This window comes from Chiroxiphia lanceolata, chromosome 6 (genome assembly GCF_009829145.1).
Source record: "Chiroxiphia lanceolata isolate bChiLan1 chromosome 6, bChiLan1.pri, whole genome shotgun sequence".
NCBI classification, from domain to species: Eukaryota; Metazoa; Chordata; class Aves; order Passeriformes; family Pipridae; genus Chiroxiphia; species Chiroxiphia lanceolata.
Genome location: NC_045642.1, coordinates 62,696,289 through 62,716,121, shown reverse-complemented (window position 1 = coordinate 62,716,121; position 19,833 = coordinate 62,696,289). Strand labels below are relative to the sequence as shown.

Here is a 19,833-nt window from a genome sequence, read left to right as displayed (position 1 = left end):
CAGCAGCATCAGTGACAGATCTTCTGCTCTGTGATTAAATGTATCAGAATTTCCTGACGTGACTCACTGCTGGAGAGATTCAGCAGCGACCAAGTGACCTCCCCATCTAGCACGACATCAAAAAGGCCAATGGGACACAGGGGGAAAAGCCAAATCCACTCGGAAATAATGCTGGCTAAGCCTTTTCTATTTTAAGGAGAGACTGCCCAATATTTGTATTTTAAAAAAACACCAAAAGAACCAGGAAAGAAACAGCGAAGATTCGTAAGCAGCTATAAATACCGACTGAACCACGGATGCACCGGACACCGCACGTACTGCCGAGCTCTTCCTGCCTTACCAAACAACTGGGTCAGCCAAGAGTAACCTCAGCTGCCTTCTGAGGGCAGAAATAGATTTACTACAGCCCAGGTTGGGTTGCAGGCTCCTTTTGGAAGGGAGAACTTCAGCCCCGAGCACCTGAGTTCCTCAGGGTGGAATTACCTTCTCCTCGTTGGGTTTTTTTTTGGTGGGGAGGAAGAAAACACCAGATTTTGGGATGAGGAGTTTGTGGAGGTGGGTAAAAAGCGATGCATTAAAGCAGCAGATTGATTCAAGCCCTGTGTACCTGGCAGGGAATGACCCCTCCCTTCTTCTGGGCTCCTCCTCAACACGGAAAAGAAGGTGAAGAAGAGCCAGGGAGGAGACAGCAAGACTCGGTTCCTTCCCTCCACCAGACAGTTTTACAGTGAAGCATCATCACTTAATCCCTAATGTGATTTTCCACTAGAAGAAAACCCACAGGGCTGGCAGGTTTCCCATTTCAGGGCTTGCTTTTCATCCAGCACATAAATTTGCAGGGAAAAAAATTACGACCCAACACCAGCAGCTTTAACATCAAGTAGAGCTGCTACCGCCTCGCCTGCCACAAAACCGAGGACAGCCTTGCTATGGAAGAGAAATCAGCACAAAAAAATGTATTCTTTGTAAGTTTTTGGTTCAACTGGTCCTGCTATTCAAGTATTTGCACATAAAACAGCAGATCTGGAAGGGAAAAAGAGTGGACACCCAGGCTGGTTGATGCCCAAGTGACTGGCGGGTGTTCGAAACCCGAAAACACCGACGATTTAGGGAATTTATGGGACAAGCCCGTGCACCAAAGGAGAGGCAGGAGCCAAACCAAACGCCAACCTCCCCGTGAGCGTTTTGCAGCACTTACTGAACGTCTTGCAGATGTCAGAAACAGCCTTGAAGACCCTGTCGGAGAAGTTGACTTTCACCTTGACGTACTTCATGTTGGGCAGCTGCAGGCGGAGCAGCTTGTGCTGAGGGGTGAACTGGAGCTTGGCATCCGCCTGTATCCCGTATTTATCCAACGTCCAGTGCGTTTTAAGGAGCCAAGTTTTCTTCTTTTCCCACCACAGCGCGTGATCCGACCAGTCCTTCTTGACATCTGGAACAAAGGAGCCATTTTTCCCGGTTAAAAGCGGGACCAGAATTAGCCTTCAAAGGACAAAAGAAGTTTAAATGTGTTTAACTGAGAGGCAACTGTCGACCCAAAAAACTCCAACAGCCCCTTTCGGACACAAATGACTGCTTGTACTCAATGCTGTTTTGAAGCCACCACGGATATAAAAGCAGGGAAGAAGCCAAGGGGGATAAGGATGAACACAACTGTCCATGAATCACTCAGCCCAACAGTGATCGTGGCTGGAACATGAAGCCAAGGGGTCATGAGCGACCTGACAACTTCCCCAGGAGGGATTTTGCACAGTTTTTTGGGTTAACTCTCAATTCTAGGGTTTTCCCCCTCCCCACCATCCAGGACACCTGTGTTATCCAAAGGTGAGCCCAGACACCCCGGCACACATGGAAAGCAGAACTAGGAGGAGGTTTGCAAGGAGAATTCAATAGAAACTCCATCTTTTCTCCCAAGACTTTCAGATTCTACAAAGAGACCCTGGAAAATTCCCAAATGAAACTATGAGTTACCTCCCAAAGGAACAACATTGCAAAACCCAACAGTCACATCTCCTTCCAGGAGACGGAAGGAGGGGATGGATGGAGGGATGGAGCCATGGGTCACCTCCAAGTTGGGAACCATTTGGGGAACCAAAGCATGGTGATAACTCCAAAAGACAGAAACTGTGCAATGTTTTCCCTAACACCTGAAATGTTCTTTGCTAACACCTGCCCTGCTCTCCCAACGGCCCCGTGCCATTCCTGCAGAGCATCTTCCACTCCAACAACCACCGATGATGCAGCACCCCAGAAGAGAGAGAGAAGGAAAGGAAATGAATGATCCAGCATTTTGCAAAGCTCTGCTTAGCCTAAACCCTCCACACCCAAAAATACTGACCAGGGAGCACATCAGTGTCCATGGCACCAGCCAAAACTCTCATTTCAAAGGAAAAAACAAGGATGTCATCCAGGCAAGCACAAGAGAACCTTAAGAGGTTGCAGGACAAGTTACAGGGTCACTTCCACACTCAATATTGGAAATGGTAAGAGTTACCAGTGAGTTTTGAGCTTGTGGACTTTCTATGTGGATTATCTGAATTTTCGTAACAAAAAAGCAGCACTTTCCAGGTTAAAGCTCCAGGTTAAATATTATATTTAATATATAATTAATAAAGTTAATACAATAGTTTAGTTTTCAACTCCAGATCCGCCTGTGATCCTGGATTTCCAATATGAAACATCAGTTTAGCCTAAATTAACACCACCAGCTGACATTTATTCCAAGAGCTCCTGCCTCCATCCTTCAGGAGTGATGCTCGTGCAGGACACCAGCCAGAAAGCCAGGAGCAAATCCAGAAGAATCCAAGGGCAAAGTCCCAGCAGACACACCACCAAGGAACACACTCCAGCACTGACATCATGGTGGGATTGTTGGCGTGTCCTGTGCAGGGCCAGGAGTTGGACTGGATGATCCCTGTGGGTTCCTTCCAAGTTGGGATATTCTATGATTCTGTGATGGTGAAGACTATCCCTATAAGCCAAGTCTGAACTTAACTGAGATGAGAACAACATGATAAGTGAACTTTTTTCTGTCCCTATCTAAAAATGGGATCTTGAGCTCAGGGTCACTGAGAAAACCCAGCAGGAGCTGTTCTTTTTTTTTTCTTTGAACTCCTGGTTTAATGGCATGATCACGACTCCAGACAGTGGAAACGTTCAGCTGGGTTTTTCAACAGCTTTGTACAATCAAATTAAACAAAACCAAATATAGAAAAGCATGCAAACTTGCACAAGCCTTGGCTACTCGGAGAAATATCCGAGAAATCATTACAGTGGACTCTGGTAATGAAGTCCAACTTCTGCCCTACTGAAAGCTGAACCAATTGGCACTGAAAATCGGGAGGAGGAAAGAAAAAAGATGTTTTGAATCACTAATGTTTATGCCTGACAGAGGGGGTTTGGGTTTATGCTGCAGATTAACCTTTCAGCCCATGGCACAAAGCATCGTCTTCAGGCCTGAGAGTAATTAACACTTTGAATTAACAGTGAGATGTTGGTTACAGCCAGGAAGGTAAAGGTCTGTGCCTGTCCCACGGGGTAGTTATATATAAAAGAGGTTGGCAAATGTTTAGCAGCTGCCTCGTGGGGTTGAGTTTAACACGCTGAAAAGAACCTTCGGTGCTTTGCCAGGGATCCAGGATTGCTTGGAGCAATCCTTGCACACCAGGGAATGCCAGGAGCCTGGTTAAATCTGATTAAAGGTCTACAAATCTTCACCAGGGTCCCAATCCGCGAGTTACTGATTTGTGGGGGTTACAGTTTTATGGCAAGGCTTGTTATTTCAGCTCAGGCTTTTCCCACCTACTACTGTCAGTCATTGGCCACTTCAATATTTATCACCTCATCATACTGATCAACTTATTCATATTTATCAACTATTACCAATTTATCAACTGGCCATTTCATATTCATCAGGTAAGGCTCCAAGCACTGCAAAATCACCTTAGAGAATATGGACTTCGAATTTAAAGGGTTGTACAAGTCCAAAGCCAGGCTGAAAATCTTTGCTTGCAAATCCAGAAGTTCCTCTGAGCTGCTAAATGTGATGGACATGGTCCTGCTGGAGCAAGTCCAGAGGAGGCCACCAAGGCGATCAGAGGGATGGAGCACCTCTCCCATGAGAAAAGTTTGAGGGAATTAGGACTGTTGAGCCTGGAAAAGAGAAGACTTTGGGGGTGACCTTCCAGTACCTGAAAGGAGCTACAAGAAGGGTGGAGGGAGACAATTCACAAGGGCCTGGAGTGACAGGACAAGGGGGAATGGCTTCAAACTGCCAGAGGGCAGGGGTTAATGGGATATCGGGAAGAAATTCCTGGCTGTGAAGGAGGTGAGGCCCTGGCACAGGTTGCTCAGAGAAGCTGTGGCTGCCCCTTGATCCCTGAAGTGTTCAAGTCCAGGCTGGATGGGGTTGGGAGCAACCTGGTCTAGTGGAAGGTGTCCCTGCCTGTGGCAGGGGGTGAAATGAGATGGTCTTGAAGGTCCCTTCCAACCCAAACCATTCCACGATTCTATTAAATGAGCTGCACACTTGTGTAAGGGTCACAACAAATCACTGCTGCTGCTGCTCCCCTTCCAGGCAAGGAATCTGCCAGGTGAAGGCAGCAGGGATGTGGAAGCTGGAGATGACACAGCATCAGCTGGAGCATGGGCTGGGGACAGGGAGTTCCAGGAGCCCAACCCCAGCAGGGAAAGGGAAGCACGGCGTTTCCTTCCTGGCATCAAAAATAATCCCTGCTCCCTGCTTCCCCCACCTTCCCGTGCAGCCTGAACTGAAACCTTGGCTCCTGGGAGCCCGGGAGGGCTGGGAAACACAGCTGTGATTTTTTTTTTTTTTTTCCCCAGGAAGAACCTGGTTTTGCATTTGCCTCCCAGAACCGTGCCAAGAGGCAGAGACATGGCACGAGTGATGTTCAGGACATTTTGTACAGCAAACCCCACGGAGCTGTTCCCCTTGGAAAGCCATTCAGATGGTCCTGGGAATGCAAGAGGCATCTCAAATCACACAGAAGGCTGCAGAGACCTCTGTGAGGGCAGAACATTACAAGAAGGAGTGAAAGACTGCTCAATAAAGTGTTTTAAACCAGACACATCCTTAGCTTTCAACCCGTGCCGGCACCTCGCCGCAGTCACATCCCAACAGCCTGTCCAGCATTCAATTCCAATTGCAGGTTTTAATTCCCACAGCAACCACTAAATTTACATCTACGACTCAAGAATTCACATCTCAATTAAGGCAGAAAATCAGCCTTAATTGAGATGCACACGGAGTGTACTTTAATTCACAGGGACCCCTCCACACAACCACCACTCAAGCAACAAAGCTGAATTTGGGCGAAGGGCAAAGGAAACCGAGGCAGCAACATCTGATAGCCCATTTATCCCAGGAGCTGGAGCTCCAAATGCTTTCCCCTCTGCCAATCCATGGTTTTTAAAAGTCCCTTTTCTGCTCTGCTGCTCCAGCAGCCACTGCAGCTCCTTCCTCCACGAGCACTCCCGACACTTGGCAGCTCTCCGGGTGAGCTTAGGACTCAGCAGCAGTAGTATACAAGTCTCCAGCGTTGTATAAACACTGTATTTTCCTTGTTATTTTGGGATATCCCCTACTGCAGATGGGCTCTCCTTCCCTGCACTCAGGACAATGGAGCCCTGATACACCGAATAAATCTCTTTTTTTCCCCATCCCCAGCGCGCAGTTAAACCCCACCGGATGGATATCTGGAGGGCAGGGGTGGTCTCCACCTTTGGGAAAGGCTTCTGCGGGGTAGGACCAGATTCCTTTTCACACACACATCCAGGATTAAATCCACAGGAGAGCAGAGAGCCTACAAACACCCTCCACCACGTTAACATTGGAGACAGATTACTAAAAATCTCCTGCATAAGCCTGAGTAGGTACAGAGGGAATTCTGCAGGTCTGCCTGGGCTGGATCACAGATTTCTGATGGATTTTTTTGAGACAAAAGATTTTCAGCTGAAGCTGGTTTGCCTGCAGTACTCTCCACCTTTGGAGCAGCAGTGGATGCAGCCACAGCAGAGGTTTCAGCTCATTCCTTAATTATAAATGATGGCTTTTAGAGCAACAGGATTCAAGCCTTCAGCATTCCCACAGGAGCAATCCAAAAGGATCCTCCTCCTCCTCCAGAACAAAACATGGCAGAACCAAAGGCCATCCATCCCACTGGGTGTTTTTCCATAGGAGCTGAATTAGCTGGTGCTGGCTCTTTCCAAATGATGTGTGAGCACCAGAGATGGGCTTAAAGAGGATTATCCTTGCTCTGGTCTAGTAAAAACTTGGGAAGTTGACATGGAAAAATGACTTTCCATTACACCATCCTTCAAATTTTTATTTATATATATATATATTTATAAATATGTTTATATTATATATATTTCATATGTATATATACATGTGATGTAAATGTGTATATATGTTTATATGCCTAATATTTATATATATAAACATAATATAAAATATACATTATAAGTACATATTAGATACACTATATATATGCTATATACTATATATTATAATTATATATTATTATGTCATAACTACATAATATATAATATAAAGATATGTTTGTATTTAAATATTAGGCATGTAAACACACACATATATATACATTTCCACCATATATACACATATATATAACATATATGCATATATAATATAGACAAAACCAAATTATATGTACACATAATATATAAACACACAAAATACAGGCATATATAAAAAAAATGTGCATATATACGTCACATACACAGATATATACACCTATATAAATGCTATATATCCAAGATAAAGTGCAGGGACTCAAACCAACTCACAAGCCAGGCATTTCTTCAACCAAACCAAACATTTCCAGATTTTCAATGAGTTTGGTGCAGAGTGGCTGAAACTGCCCAAGGGTTTTTATAGAAAAATAATAATTAAAAAAAAAAGTGGTTGGCATTATTTTTTGTTATTTTATAAAATTAATATGAAATCCACATTTAACTGAAAAAATACAGATGTGGACAACCCCCCGAGTGCAGGCAGCTGACAGCTCAAGAGGGGTGTTAAAGTACCTTTAAGCTCAAATTCCTGCTGATAACACCTTAATCCAGCACTCCCAGCTCCAAGGAGTTGCCAGGAGCTCTCCAAGCCAGAGGCTGGGTGTTGGCTGGATCCGTGCCCCTCCTGGGAAGCTGGAGGGGGAGGAAAAGTCCTTCAAAGAAGAGACTTCCAGCCAGAAATAGCTGGAAAGTGCCCTGGGTGAGCTCAGGGATGGGATGGACCCTCTCCTCCATCTCCTGCTCCCTCGGGATGCAGTGCATGGCCACCATGCATGGAAAACAAGGAAAAAAACATTTAAAAACCTGAAAAGGAGAGAAAATTAGGACTACAAGTGAAAAAAATAGAAACCAACCACCAAAAATCACTGCAGAGAACCTCCTCTGGTTTCTCTGCTGGGTTTTCCTTTTCCATGTGTCCAGGAGGGATGAAGGCACAGCTTCACAAGCACCAATGAAATCAGAGAATACAGCAAATATTCCCAAAACATTCAGAATTGCCAAAAAGTGGCTAATTTGGTGCATGGAGCAGAACAGTGGTGCTGGGGGAGGGCAAGAAGAGAGAAGAGGGAAAAGGGAAGGGAAAGCAGGGGTGAGGGAAGGGAAGGGAAGGTTTGGGAAGGGAAGGGATATCCCATGTTGGCAGGAATCCAGAGATCCACAAGGATCATCAAGTCCAACTCCTGGCCCTGCCAAGAGACAGCCCCATAGCCAAGAGAGTTGATGAAGGTCCCAAAGATGCTGAAGATTTTTCATTACATTTATATCTAAAAAAATTTATTTTTATACATATTTGTCCATATATTTATTTTATATAACTATATATTTTATAAATGCACATGTACACACACATACACACACACATCTGCACAGCTGAACCTGTTGCTCCCAAGGAAGGCTCCCTCCAGCCTTCTCACTGCTCCCACTGACCTCTGGAAACCCAGATTCCTTTAAACATGCCAAAGCCACTCCTTCCACGATAATTACAGAGAAAAAAAATGTTTAAACCAGAGCTATTTTCATTTATCTCGAGTCCAACAGAACTGCTGATGTGTTTTGCTGGGTGCCAGTCTCTGTCTTGGGGCAGAATCTGCATTTTAACGAAAATATGAGTCTTTTGGGGTGTGGAGTGCACCGGAGCAGAGTCCCCTCCATCCCCCAGAGGGGATTTAACTGCAGAGCAAAGTTCAAAACGGAACAAAAATCCTCCCAGCCCCTGGTCACGGCTCTTGAAAAATGATACTTTGAAATGGGGAGATAAACAGCCTATATAATTATTATCAGACTGGTGTAATAAAGCTGTAGCCACGACAAGCTGATGCTCCCGGTGCTAATGGGAGTTAAGAGGGGTTTTAATGGCACCTCCCATATGGATGTGACATTTCCATGCTGTGGAAAATACAATCCACAGCAGCCACCCTGCAGCAACCATCTGCAGAAGGGCTTTTATCCACGGAGAAACACAAAGTGGAACCTCAAATTCTCCTGTAGCTGCCACCATGGGAGAAACTATCACCACTGTTTTCATAGAACCATGGAATGGTTTGGGTTGGAAGGGAGCTTAAAGATCATCCAGTTCCACCCCCTGCCATGGGCAGAGACACCTCTCACTAGACCACGTTGCTCCAAGCCCCGTCCAACCTGGCCTGGAACACTTCCAGGGATCCAGGGACAGTCACAGCTTCTCTGGGAAGCCTGTGCCAGGGCCTCATCACCCTCACAGCCAGGAATTTCTTCCCAATATCCCAAGTAACCCTGCCCTCTGGCAGTGGGAAGCCATTCCCTGTCTCCTGTCCCTCCAAGCCCTTGTCCCCAAGTCCCTCTCCAGCTCTCCTGGAGCCTCTTCAGGCCCTGGAAGGGGCTCTCAGGTCTCCCTGGAGCCTTCTCTTCTCCAGGTGAACACCCCCAGCTCTCCCAATCTGGCTCCAGAGCAGAGGGGCTCCAGCCCTCAGAGCATCTTTGTGGCTTCCCCTGGACTTGCACCAACAGGTCCATGTCCTTCCTGTGCTGGAGACCCCAGAGCCGGATGCAGCATTCCAGCAAAGTCCAAAGCACAAGGAGCAAGCCACCTGCAAGACAAGCCCTGCAGCCTCATCCTGCCTTGTGTTTACAACAGAAACGAAAAAATCTCCCCTCTTTCAGTTTAAAACCACTCCCCCTTTTTCCTATCCTTATCTGCCCGTGCGAAAAAATCTTATCCTACTCTATTTTCAGGAAAACAAAACGTCCAGGAGAACATCTACACACACCCCCGCGGAGGCGTCCAAAACAGGGCGGACCTGTGCTGGAATTCAAATTTAAGAAGAATGTTTCTTGCATGAAAAATGGTTTGACTTATTAAAAAAAAAAAAAAATGGACAAAAGGCACCTTGTTCCCAATGCTGTGATTCCATGAGCACGACTCAGTGCAGGAGACCTCCCTCTAGTCCCGGCGTGCCAGGGAACACGTTCATGGATCGTCGCCGTGAGTCCTGACGTCAAAGGCCCCGTGTTGTCCCAGAGAGTGATTCAAGAGCAAGGAAAAAAGGAGGAGGGAGAGGGAAAAAAAGCCCGTGGAGGACACTGAGCACATTGGGATGCAATGCTGCATGTGGATGTTCCATGTGTCCTTGCTCAGAAGAATTACGGAGCGTCTCCTGCTAATGAGGGGACGTGCCGGGAAAAGAAGTGGCCTTTTATTGGGATTCTAAGTGACGCTGGCAATGGAAAGTCCACGTCTTGATGAGGCAGGGGTGGGAACTGAAGCACTGAAGAGCTGACACATCAAACCCAAACATCCCCGAAATGCTGCCCCTGCCAGGGCAGGGTTGTGTTTGAGATGCTCAACCCATGGGATACCGAGCTCTGGAGCATCTCTTCCAGAGCCAGGTCCACGCACAGGCATCAGGGAAAAGAGCAAATCCCAACAGGCCTGAAAGTTACCGTTTTTCTAAAGTAAACTCTAGGAAGGAAGCTCTTTTCAGTGGCAACAGGATGACCCAACTGGCACCTGAAAATTTCCTAATTTGGATTGAATTTACTAACTTGGAAGTTTAATTCATTAAGGTGCCCTCACAGAATCTGCTCCTTGCACTGTGAGTATTGAAACACAAGTATCTCCTCCTCCTCCTCCTCCTCCTCCTCCTTCTCCTCAGGCTGAAATGATTTATCTCATGCTGGTCTCACCCACCAGCACCTTCACCCTGAACATCCACTGACCTGTGGGAAGAACAGCAAAATCCCCTTTTTGTGTTTGTGGGATACCACAGGTGTAAACCAAATACATTTATTATACATATATCATAGAATCCCAGAATGGTTTGGGTTGGAAGGGACTTTAAAAGCCCATCTCATTCCACCCCCTGCCATGGGCAGGGACACCTTCCACTAGGCCACGTTGCTCCAAGCTCCAGGAACAGGGGCCTGGAACCAGGCCTGGAACACTTCCAGGGATGGGGCATCAAGATTTCCTGTAAAATTTTCCATGTAATTTTTAGCTGTTCAGATATTCAGTAGCTTTATGCTCCATGTAAATGCTTGCACAGCCATACCCAACCCTGCTTAAACCCCTGAGCAGGAAGAGAAGTTTTCCAGTGATGCTGAACCCAGCTGGAATGCCAGGAAACTCTCCAGAGGAGTCGAAAGCTGGGGTCACCTCAGCTCCCCAACACCCCCAGCGCTGATGGGCTCAGGAGGGTCTTTGCCAGTGCAGAAGTCCTTTAAATCCACCAGCACCCCAGAGAAATTTGGATAGCTTATTTTTCTATGGAAGGGAATAAATGAAAGCAAAGGTGGATTATTATTTTTTTAATTTAATTTTTTTGAAACAGGATCTTTACAACCTGATTTTACTGACTGTTCCCTCCCCACACTCCCTTTCACTGGCTGCTCCAGCCTCCATGGAATCATGAGAAATGGCAGAAAACTCAATTAAGGAAGGTGGTTTCCATGATTCATCCAGCACAAAATCGGAAGCATCGGACACAAACGCAGCAGCAGAGAAAGGAAGGAAGGAAGGAAGGAAAACCACTTCTCCAGGGAGCACTCATCTGCCTTGACAACCAGCCCAGCCTCCCTCACCCTCCAACCCTGGATCAGGCTTCCTTCCCTCTCCAAGAAGGACAAGTGTCCCAGGGTGACGGTGACAGCAGGCTGCAGTCCTGACTCATCCCCAAGGAATGTGCCATAGGCAGCTGGTCCCTGCCAAGAAGACATCATTCCCAGTACTGGAGCCAGAGGACCAGAGGACAACAGTGTATCAGGACGGATGCATAAGGCAGATAAAGGAGAACCATGGGCAGTCTGCATTCCCAAACTCTCACCAGGCAACTCCCCAAGTGCCTTAACGATGTTTAATCTCTGGTTAAAGCTTAATCCCCTGGAAAGTGAGGGTTTGAGCCCTCAGGATGCCTGGGGCAGCATCATTCCACCCCAAACCTGTGAGCCAGTGTTGGTCCCTCTCCTGCAGATCCAGATGGGATTGTGGTCTCAAGAAGAGGGCACCGGCACAGGTTGCCCAGAGAAGCTGTGGCTGCCCCTGGATCCCTGGAAGTGTTCAAGGCCAGGTTGGATGGGGCTTGGAGCAACCTGGGCTAGTGGGAGGTGTCCCTGCCCACGGCAGGGGGTGGAACTGGATGATCTTTAAGCTCCCTTCCAACCCAAACCAGTCTGTCATTCTGTGATTTTTAGTTTCTGCCTGTTGGCCCAAACTCACTGACAAACACAACACACTTTCAAAGGCTTTTAACACCTCTAAGCTTGACCTCGGGTCTACCTCAGCCCAAGCCCAAGCACTAAAGCCACAGGGCAGGACATGAGGGATGGCAGTGGGGACAATTCCTGCTGCAGATGCTCTGGAGCTGGACATGGTGTCGAGCAAAGCTCTGTGCAGCATCACCGAGGAAGGGAAGCTGAGCAAGACGGCGACAGAGCTCCTTCCAGGCAATTTCATGAAGAACAGACTTTCTAATTGAGTTTGGAGTTTCAGCAATTAACCCTTCCAAAAGTACATCTGCCTGCAGGGAGGAGGGGAAAATAGAGAAAACAATCACCAAACAAGCACGTATAATGGGCTGGGAAGAGATTTAAAATGCAATCATTCGCAAGACGGATTTTTGGGTTGCTGTTGAGCTGTTCTGCAAGCTAAAAATCAGCTGAGATTATCAAGGGGAAGGTTTAATCAGGCTTTGTTTTTATGTGCTATTCTCAGCCTGCTGGCCAAATTCAGCCACATTTTGCCAGAAACCAGGGGTCTCTAAGATCCCAGCTGGTCTGGAAGAGAAGGACGAGTGCTGACACAGGGATGTGCCATGCACACAGCTCCCAGAGGAGGTTCATATCTGACTGGCCACAGAGTGTGAGCTGCACCCAGAGGTGTTGCAACCTCGTTGGGAAATGGGTGAGTGCAAGAAAAACTGAGGAGAGCAGTTCTCCAAAAATAAAAAATAAACCAAAAAGGCCTTCCTTTAGTTTTCTGGGCACTTCTTATCCCCTGTCCCATCAGTTCTACCTGGTGGAAACCCCGGCCTGGACAACAAGATCAGTGTGTCAGAAGCAAAACTGGGCAAGAAAGCTAAGTTACAGCAACTCTGCTCAACCTCATAATTTCTCTGTTCAGTTGGAATTTGGGGTTCTCAGTATTTTTCCAAATTATACACCTGAAAAACCCTGAAAACCACTGAGAATGTTCAGAACAAAATCCCACCAGATGAGTTTTTCTTGATTTTGTTTCTCTGCCCCTTCCTAAGTGATCAGTTAATTCACATTTCAGAACAAGAACAAAGAAATGCAGCTTCTCTAAGATGTTTTAGCACTACAAGACTCTTCCCCCAAACCTGCTCAGGGTTGGATGCTGGGCTGAAGTGCCAAGAGCTCCACCAGGGCTGTAAATCTCCTTCCTTCCCCTTGTCTGTGAGAAAAACCACCACTAAAAAAAATGCCCCAAATACCCAAACCAGGAGCTGGCGGTGTCAGTGTCACCTGTGATGTTGAAACAACCAAAGTTTGCAGTGCAAATACTCCCTCCTGCCTTTCCCAACTCAGCAAACACTCCCCACATCCACAATTCCACGTCGTTATCCTTTTTTTTTTTTTTTATCCCATCAAAGACCAAGGGTTAAAATCCAGGTGCCTGGTTTGCTGAATCATAGAGTCTCAGAATGGTTCGGGTTGGAAGGGACCTTAAAGATCAGCTCATTCCAACTCCCTGTAATGGGCAGGGACACCTTCCACTAGAACAGGTTGCTCCAAGCCCCGTCCAACCTGGCTTTGAATACTTCCAGGGATTCTATTTTGAATACAGTTCGAGTTTTTACATGGTTGAGACAGACATATCCAGATGCTTGCAACACAAGCCCTGATGGAGAACAGTGGGGAAAACGAAAGGAACAGGGAGGAAAAAAAAAAAGAAAACAGAAAAAAAAAAAGGGAAGTGTGTGAATGTGATGATTTCCATGGTTTTTAGCTCCCTCAGAGTGACGTGGACACAGCTTCCCCGCGTGCCTTGTGTCAAACCGAAACCTGAGGGAGCTGGAAGAGGAAACTACTGATTTGGGTTGGGTGGGAGCAGCAAACCCAACAATTTCCTGTCTGTGGTATGACAAACCCAGGCTCTGGTATCCGCGGGAACGCCGCCGCCACCTCCCACCCCGCTCTCCTTCCCCTCCGAGCGGGATCTGTGTCTTTGGCCGGGCTCTTTCAAGCCAGATCAGAAACATACCACTACATAGTGACAGAATTTAAAAAAAAAATTAAATAAAAATAAAATCTAATTTTTTTTTTTTTTTTTGCTCTTTAAGAGGCATCACCGCTCTGAGTGTAAATATTAATTGCCGTGACTGCAGCGTGGAGCTGCCTCTATATGGCTCTTACCTCCCCCCCACCCCGAATTCCTCTGGTCTTTGGCAGTTCAGCTGAATATTCCACTTAGGCTCACAAAGAAGACATTATTTGAGCCATGATCTTGCAATTTGGTGCGAGCCTACTACGAAGAGGCTTCCTAGGGTCCAAAGCTGGACGTAAAGAAACGAGTTGGCCCCACATGGATCAATGTGAATGGCCAAAGTGTGTGTTAACAGGCAGTGGCATGTCACTAAATGTCACTAAAAATGTGTTATTTGGATGATCAGGATTCAGCACAGCCCACTAGAAAAGGTATTAATCAAGTGCCAGTACGGAAATGCAGGGCATGTTAGCAGGTCTCTCTGAGGATGCTGCTGAAGTGGGAGCATCTCTGCTGGGAGCATCCCTGCTGGGCAGCATCCAGCAGCTTCCAGGGTACCAATTCCAACTCAAAATGGCCCAGAATCCTGCCTGCTTCTGGAGCAGGAGGACTTTGGTGCTCAACAGAGTGTCAGATCCCACCCCATCCCACCTCCTGCTGGCAGCGTAAGTTTTGCTGTTCAAAAGCTTGGAAAGGAGTTTTCCGGGGAAATCCGGAGTGGGGTCAGTGTGGAGCATCAGAGGAGTCCTGCCTGCCCAAAGGAGCCACCCTCAGCAGCAGACACCACCACCATTTATCACGTTATTCCAGACGAGCTCTCACCACCCAGCCTGAGGGAACACAAACAGCTCCCGGCGGACTGAAGGGCCCTCGGAGCCCTCTCGTGAACATCTCGTACCTGAAAAGCAACACTGAGGAGTGACAAGAGTGCTGATTTTGAAGGGAAACGTCCCTCTCATCTCATCTGACAACCGGTGGACAGATGAGCAGCTGCAGAGCTGGCAGGGGAAGGTGCTCAGGTGCCACCGAGGCGGCACCGATCAGAGAAAGGCCCCAACCACAGGCCTGGCACCAAGTACTGATGATCAGGTCAGTAATTTTGGAAAGCGTGGCTACAATCATACAATCATACAATGGTTTGGCTTGGAAGGGACCTTAAAGACCATCTCGTTCCAGTCCCCTGCCATGGGCAGGGACACCTCTCTCTAGACCAGGTTGCTCCAAGACCCGTCCAACCTGGCTTTGGACATTTCCAGGGATCCAGAGGAGCCACAGACTCTCTGGGAAACTTGTGCCAGGGCCTCACCACCCTCACAGCCAGGAATTTCTTCCCAATATCCCAAATAACCCTGCCCTCTGGCAGTGGGAAGCCATTCCCCCTTGTCCTATCTCTCCAGACCCTTGTCCCAAGTCCCTCTCCAGCTCTCCTGGAGCTCCTTTAGGCACTGCAAGGGGCTCTCAGGTCTCCCCAGAGCCTTCTCTTCTCCAGGTGAACACCCCCAGCTCTCCCAGCCTGGCTCCAGCCCTTGGAGCACCTTTGTGGCCTCCTCTGGACTTGCTCCAACAGGTCCATGTCCTTCCTGTGCTGGAGACCCCAGAGCTGGATGCAGCATTCCAGCAAAGTCCAAAGCACAAGGAGCAAGCCACCTGCAAGACAAGCCCTGCAGCCTCATCCTGCCTTGTGTTTACAACAGAAATGAGCTGGGACAAGGACTCTGAATTTCTCTCATAGCCTTAAGCTGTTGCAAAGAGTTCATTCCAGTTTAAAGGCAAAGAATTTCCCCAGCAACTCTCAGGAGGGCTTGTAGTGTTTATAAGCACTGCAAAACCTCAAACACAAACCTGGGCAAATCAATGACGCTGCACTTTGTTGGTGTTTTATTCATAACCCTTTCAGGGGTCCATTAAGGAAAGGAGACTTCACAGGGAGAAGAACACTAATATTCATAATTGATCTTGCCAGGAGTAGAGCTGAAATCCTTGAAAGATAACACAGCAAAGTCCATTTGATGGTGAAAAGAGCCCCTGGGGTGAATCCCAGACACATTTGCAGACTAAAACTCCAAAAAGTAAGAGCTTAAAGTGCTACAACCAAAACACTTTGCATGGGACAACTCCTGTGCCAGTCCTCAGGTGACATCCCACCCTCTCCGAAGTGATGGAAAAGGGATAGCGGAGGAGCTGCCAAAGGGAACAGTGGAGGTTAAACCAGTTGCCCAAACCCTTATCCAAGCTGTGATTCACAAAAAACCCAAGGCCTTAGATGTCATCACTGCCTGCCATTATCAGTCACTCTCTTTCAGGGCACAGGGTTTGCTTTGTATCCATGTCAGCCCTCCTGCCCATCCCACCTCAATAAAATACAGATGTCACCATGCCACAGGGCAGCACCTCCCAGACACCTTTTGGTCAGAAGGACTGCTCTAATTCTAAACCTAGTTGGGCTTTTTTCATTCACTTATCTCTTTTCCTCAGGTACAAACCCCTAAAGGTGCTCAGTCCTCTCCCAGTGCTCCCAGCAAGCCCCCAGAACTGGAGCTGGCTGCCACCCCTACACTGCCTGTAAAAGAATCCTGGAGAGAAATCCGCATTTCCATCACAAAACTTCCATCCACAGACCTTCTGAATCTGCTCAGTGCACATTTAGGTCATCTGTCTTAAGCTGCTCCTCTGCCAGACACCATTTGTCCCCCCTGCCCTGTTTCTGTCAGCTATTCTTTTATTCCCATGACCATAGAGAGCATCCCCCAAACCCATATATCCCACAGAATTCCATATATCCCACAGAGCTCCTCCCAAGCACATTTAGAAACAGCAGGATTTTTTTTCTTCCATGTGTTTAAAACAGCCTTAAGTTGACAACAACAATAAGCTGCGTTCACTTCCTTCCTTCCTCTGCTCCCAGTGATTTTAAGCCTCATTTTTTTTGTTTGTTTGTTTTTAAGTCAATAGTGGCAAAATTCCTAAAAAACCCTGGGTGAGCACCAGGGTGTTACCAGTAAAGACCCCAACCCGTGTGGAGCAACTAAGTGCTACTGCTCTTCAAACCTCAGCAGTTTTTTCCCTATTTTTCAGGGATGACTTTGCCAAGAACTTGGCACGGCTCAATTAACGAAGTGGCTTAATCCAGCGGGTGATGAATAACAGGGGAGCCAACAGGTCATTGCAATTCACTTGAGTAACCAGAATCCCTATCTGCTGCTTGGGCTTTTTCCAATCCCTGCCTGCATTAGAGACAGATTTTAATTGCCTATTCCCAAACAATCCGACCGCAGCCGCTCTGCGCAGGCAAGGACTGAGTCCATAGGATTTATGGATACCTGCAGCCTTGCAATTAAGGAGGAGAGACTTTGCTGTGTTCCTGTTTCATCCCAACTCTCCCCAAGGCAAAGAGGTATTTACTGTAATCCTACAAGCATCAGAAAATACTGATGTAAATCTAGATTTTTTTTTCCTTTTTCCAAGCTCTCCTTGCTGCTGGGAGGAGGGGAGGCATTTTTCCCCCTGCTCACTAATGGCTGAAGAGCTTCTACCAGCATCCTACAACCAGAGACTGGCTGCAAATGTCCAAAACTTCAGTGAAACTCCAGGCAGGCCACAGGAATCTCCTTTCCCTGCCCTCTGGCAGCACAAAACCTTCAGGATTTGTCCTAAGAGGTGGAGCAGGCAAACCTCTGCCCAAGGCACAGACTCCCTTCCCTCCTCCCCCTCATAACGTTTAAGTTCATAGGAGATCTCACAGGGAAAACCCAGAACTGCAAGGCAGCTTTATTTTTAGGAAATTTCCTTAAAACTCACAGAAAAAATCTGCTTGGCAAGACGTGAGTAATTTTTTTAACGCTGGGAATTGTTAAAATAAGGAAGGGACAGAGGAACGGCGGGGAGGAACAGGTTAAAAATGCAGGGGAAGGGTTTCAACGTGGAAAAATTGCAAAGTTAATTTATCTGGAGAAGAGGCAGCGCAGAGGCTGGATGAAGGAAGGCATTGAGGAGCACGGGAGGACGAGGAGCGAGTCCCGTCCCACCCCGCTCCGCTAAAACCCGACCCCGATAAACTGGCAGGAGCTCAAAGAAGAGCCATAAAAATAATGAGAGGGCTGGAAGAGCTGACACGCAGGAAGATTAAAAGGAACTAAATACGTATAGCTTGGTTGGGCGACAAAAGCCAAGGGGAACGGGAAGGCAACAGCTGGAATATCCACAGGTCTTGACCATCCCGGGGAGGGGAGCGTTGGGGTTGAGCCCCCCGGGGAGCACCATCCCCTCTCCCCCGGCGCTGCGGCTGCTGCATTCCTTCCCTCTAATACAATCCCTAATTTAACAAGTGGAGAGGATCCGGGCAAACATTTGGGGGGGGATGCATTACGTCAGGAGCTAATTTAGGTCCCTGCTGGGCTCCGGCCCCGTGCACATGCCTGGCTTTCCCTCTGCTTCAGCATCTCCCGACACCCCCACATGGCTCCACACCAAGGGGAGCATCACTTGTTCATTCATGGGTGGATTTTTTATCATTTCTAGAAAGCTCGTTTGTTTTGGGTTTTTTTTTTCCCCCCTGAGCGCTCAACTCCAGTAACACTTTCTGCAGCTCCAGCACTGAAGTAAAAAAACACTAAAATAAAATCAACTTTTCGGATAGTTCAGACCAACTCCAGCACGAGACTCTTTGATGCAAGCGCTCGCTTCCTCTCGAAAGGAGCGTATTTATATCCGTCTCTTCCTTCCTGCAACTTCAGATAATTAATAAATCAAAACCTAAGCACGGGGTGGGGGGGGGAAGATGGGGGAAGAAGCCACAGGAGCGGCGGAGCGGGACCTGCCGGCGCAGCTGACAGCTCCGCTACTCCCACGGCCGCAGGCACGCGCGGGACCTCGCAATTAATATTTTATTTGAGCAATTACAGCCATCAGCCCGGGCCGCACCGCTGAGTAAACACGCCCGAGCCATAAAGCGCCGATAAAGAGACAAGGGTGGTGAGGGGGGGGGAGGCTTCGGAGCTCCCCGCTTTTCTTTTCGCCCGAAGCTCCTCCGCCGCATCCCGGCGGGTCCGGCCGCACGCTCCCACGGCGCCCCGGACAAACGGGCTCTTTGTCCAGGTGTGCGCCCAAAGCCACCGGACACCGCGGTGTCCCCAAGCCCCCCCTCGCCCACGTCGCCCCTGCTGATCGCCCCATGGCCACAGCGGGCCCTCGGAAGCGCTTTCCTCGCACGGAACTTCGGGGTTAAGTTTTGCCGTAAGCTGGAGAGCACCCACAACCCCCCCCCCCCCTCATCCCAAAAGTGAAGCTGTTTCCGAGCTCTGTGCAAAATCCTGGGTGTGAAGCAGCTGGTGGATGGGGCTGAGGCCCCGGGGTGTTAAAGTTTGGCTGGTTGTGGCCCGAGGCGGTGAGGAGGAGCAGGGGGAGAGGGGGGAGCCTGGAAGGGATGCAGGGGGAAAGGGGTTGCCGGGGGCTGGAATGGGGGGCTAGAGCAGGGTGCGGGGACTTGGGGTGGGCTGGGTGCTGGGAGCTAATGCACACTACCGGGAGAGGGTGCTGGGAGCTGGGGCAGGGTGCTGGGAGCCAAAACACAGTACTGGGAGAGGGTGCTGGGAGCTGGAGCACAGCGCTGGGTGCTCAGGCCCCATACTGGGACAGGGAGCTGGGAGTTAAAACACAAAGCTGGGGCAGCGTGCTGGGAGCTGAAGCTGGATACCGGGAGCCAAAGCACGGTGCTGGAGCAGAGTGCTGGAGCACTGTACTGGGACAGGGTGCTGGGAGCTAAAGCAGGGCACTGGGTGCTCAGGCACTGTACTGGGGCAGGGTGCTGGGAGTTTAAGCACACTACTGAAAGAGGGCGATGGGAGTTAAAGCAGCGTATTGGAGCAGGGTGCTGGGAGCTGGAGCACTGCACAAGGCAGCGTGTTGGGAGCTGGAGCTGGGTGTTAGAAGCTGGAGCTGGGCGTTAGGAGCTGGAGCAGGGTGCTGGGAGCTGGAGTAGGGTGCTGGGAGCTGGAGCAGGGTGCTGGGAGCTGGAGCAGGGTGCTGGGAGCTGGAGCAGAGTGCTGGGAGCTGGAGCAGAGTGCTGGGAGCTGGAGCAGAGT

The 19,833-nt window shown here is 48.6% G+C and overlaps 2 protein-coding genes across 5 annotated transcripts in view; both read right to left on the bottom strand.

The window, feature by feature from the left end:
• The window catches only part of LOC116788859 (maestro heat-like repeat-containing protein family member 6), a 946,858-nt gene that overhangs the window by 815,256 nt on the left and 111,769 nt on the right, over positions 1-19,833 (bottom strand). The gene's annotated exons all lie outside the window — the stretch shown is intronic.
• FERMT2 (fermitin family member 2) overlaps positions 1-19,833 on the bottom strand; it is a 53,094-nt gene that overhangs the window by 32,790 nt on the left and 471 nt on the right. For all 4 annotated transcript variants that reach the window (XM_032692067.1, XM_032692063.1, XM_032692065.1 and 1 more), the window contains exon 2: positions 1,199-1,432. In XM_032692067.1, coding sequence (XP_032547958.1) covers positions 1,199-1,432 — 234 coding nt within the window. The remainder of the gene's footprint in view (positions 1-1,198; positions 1,433-19,833) is intronic.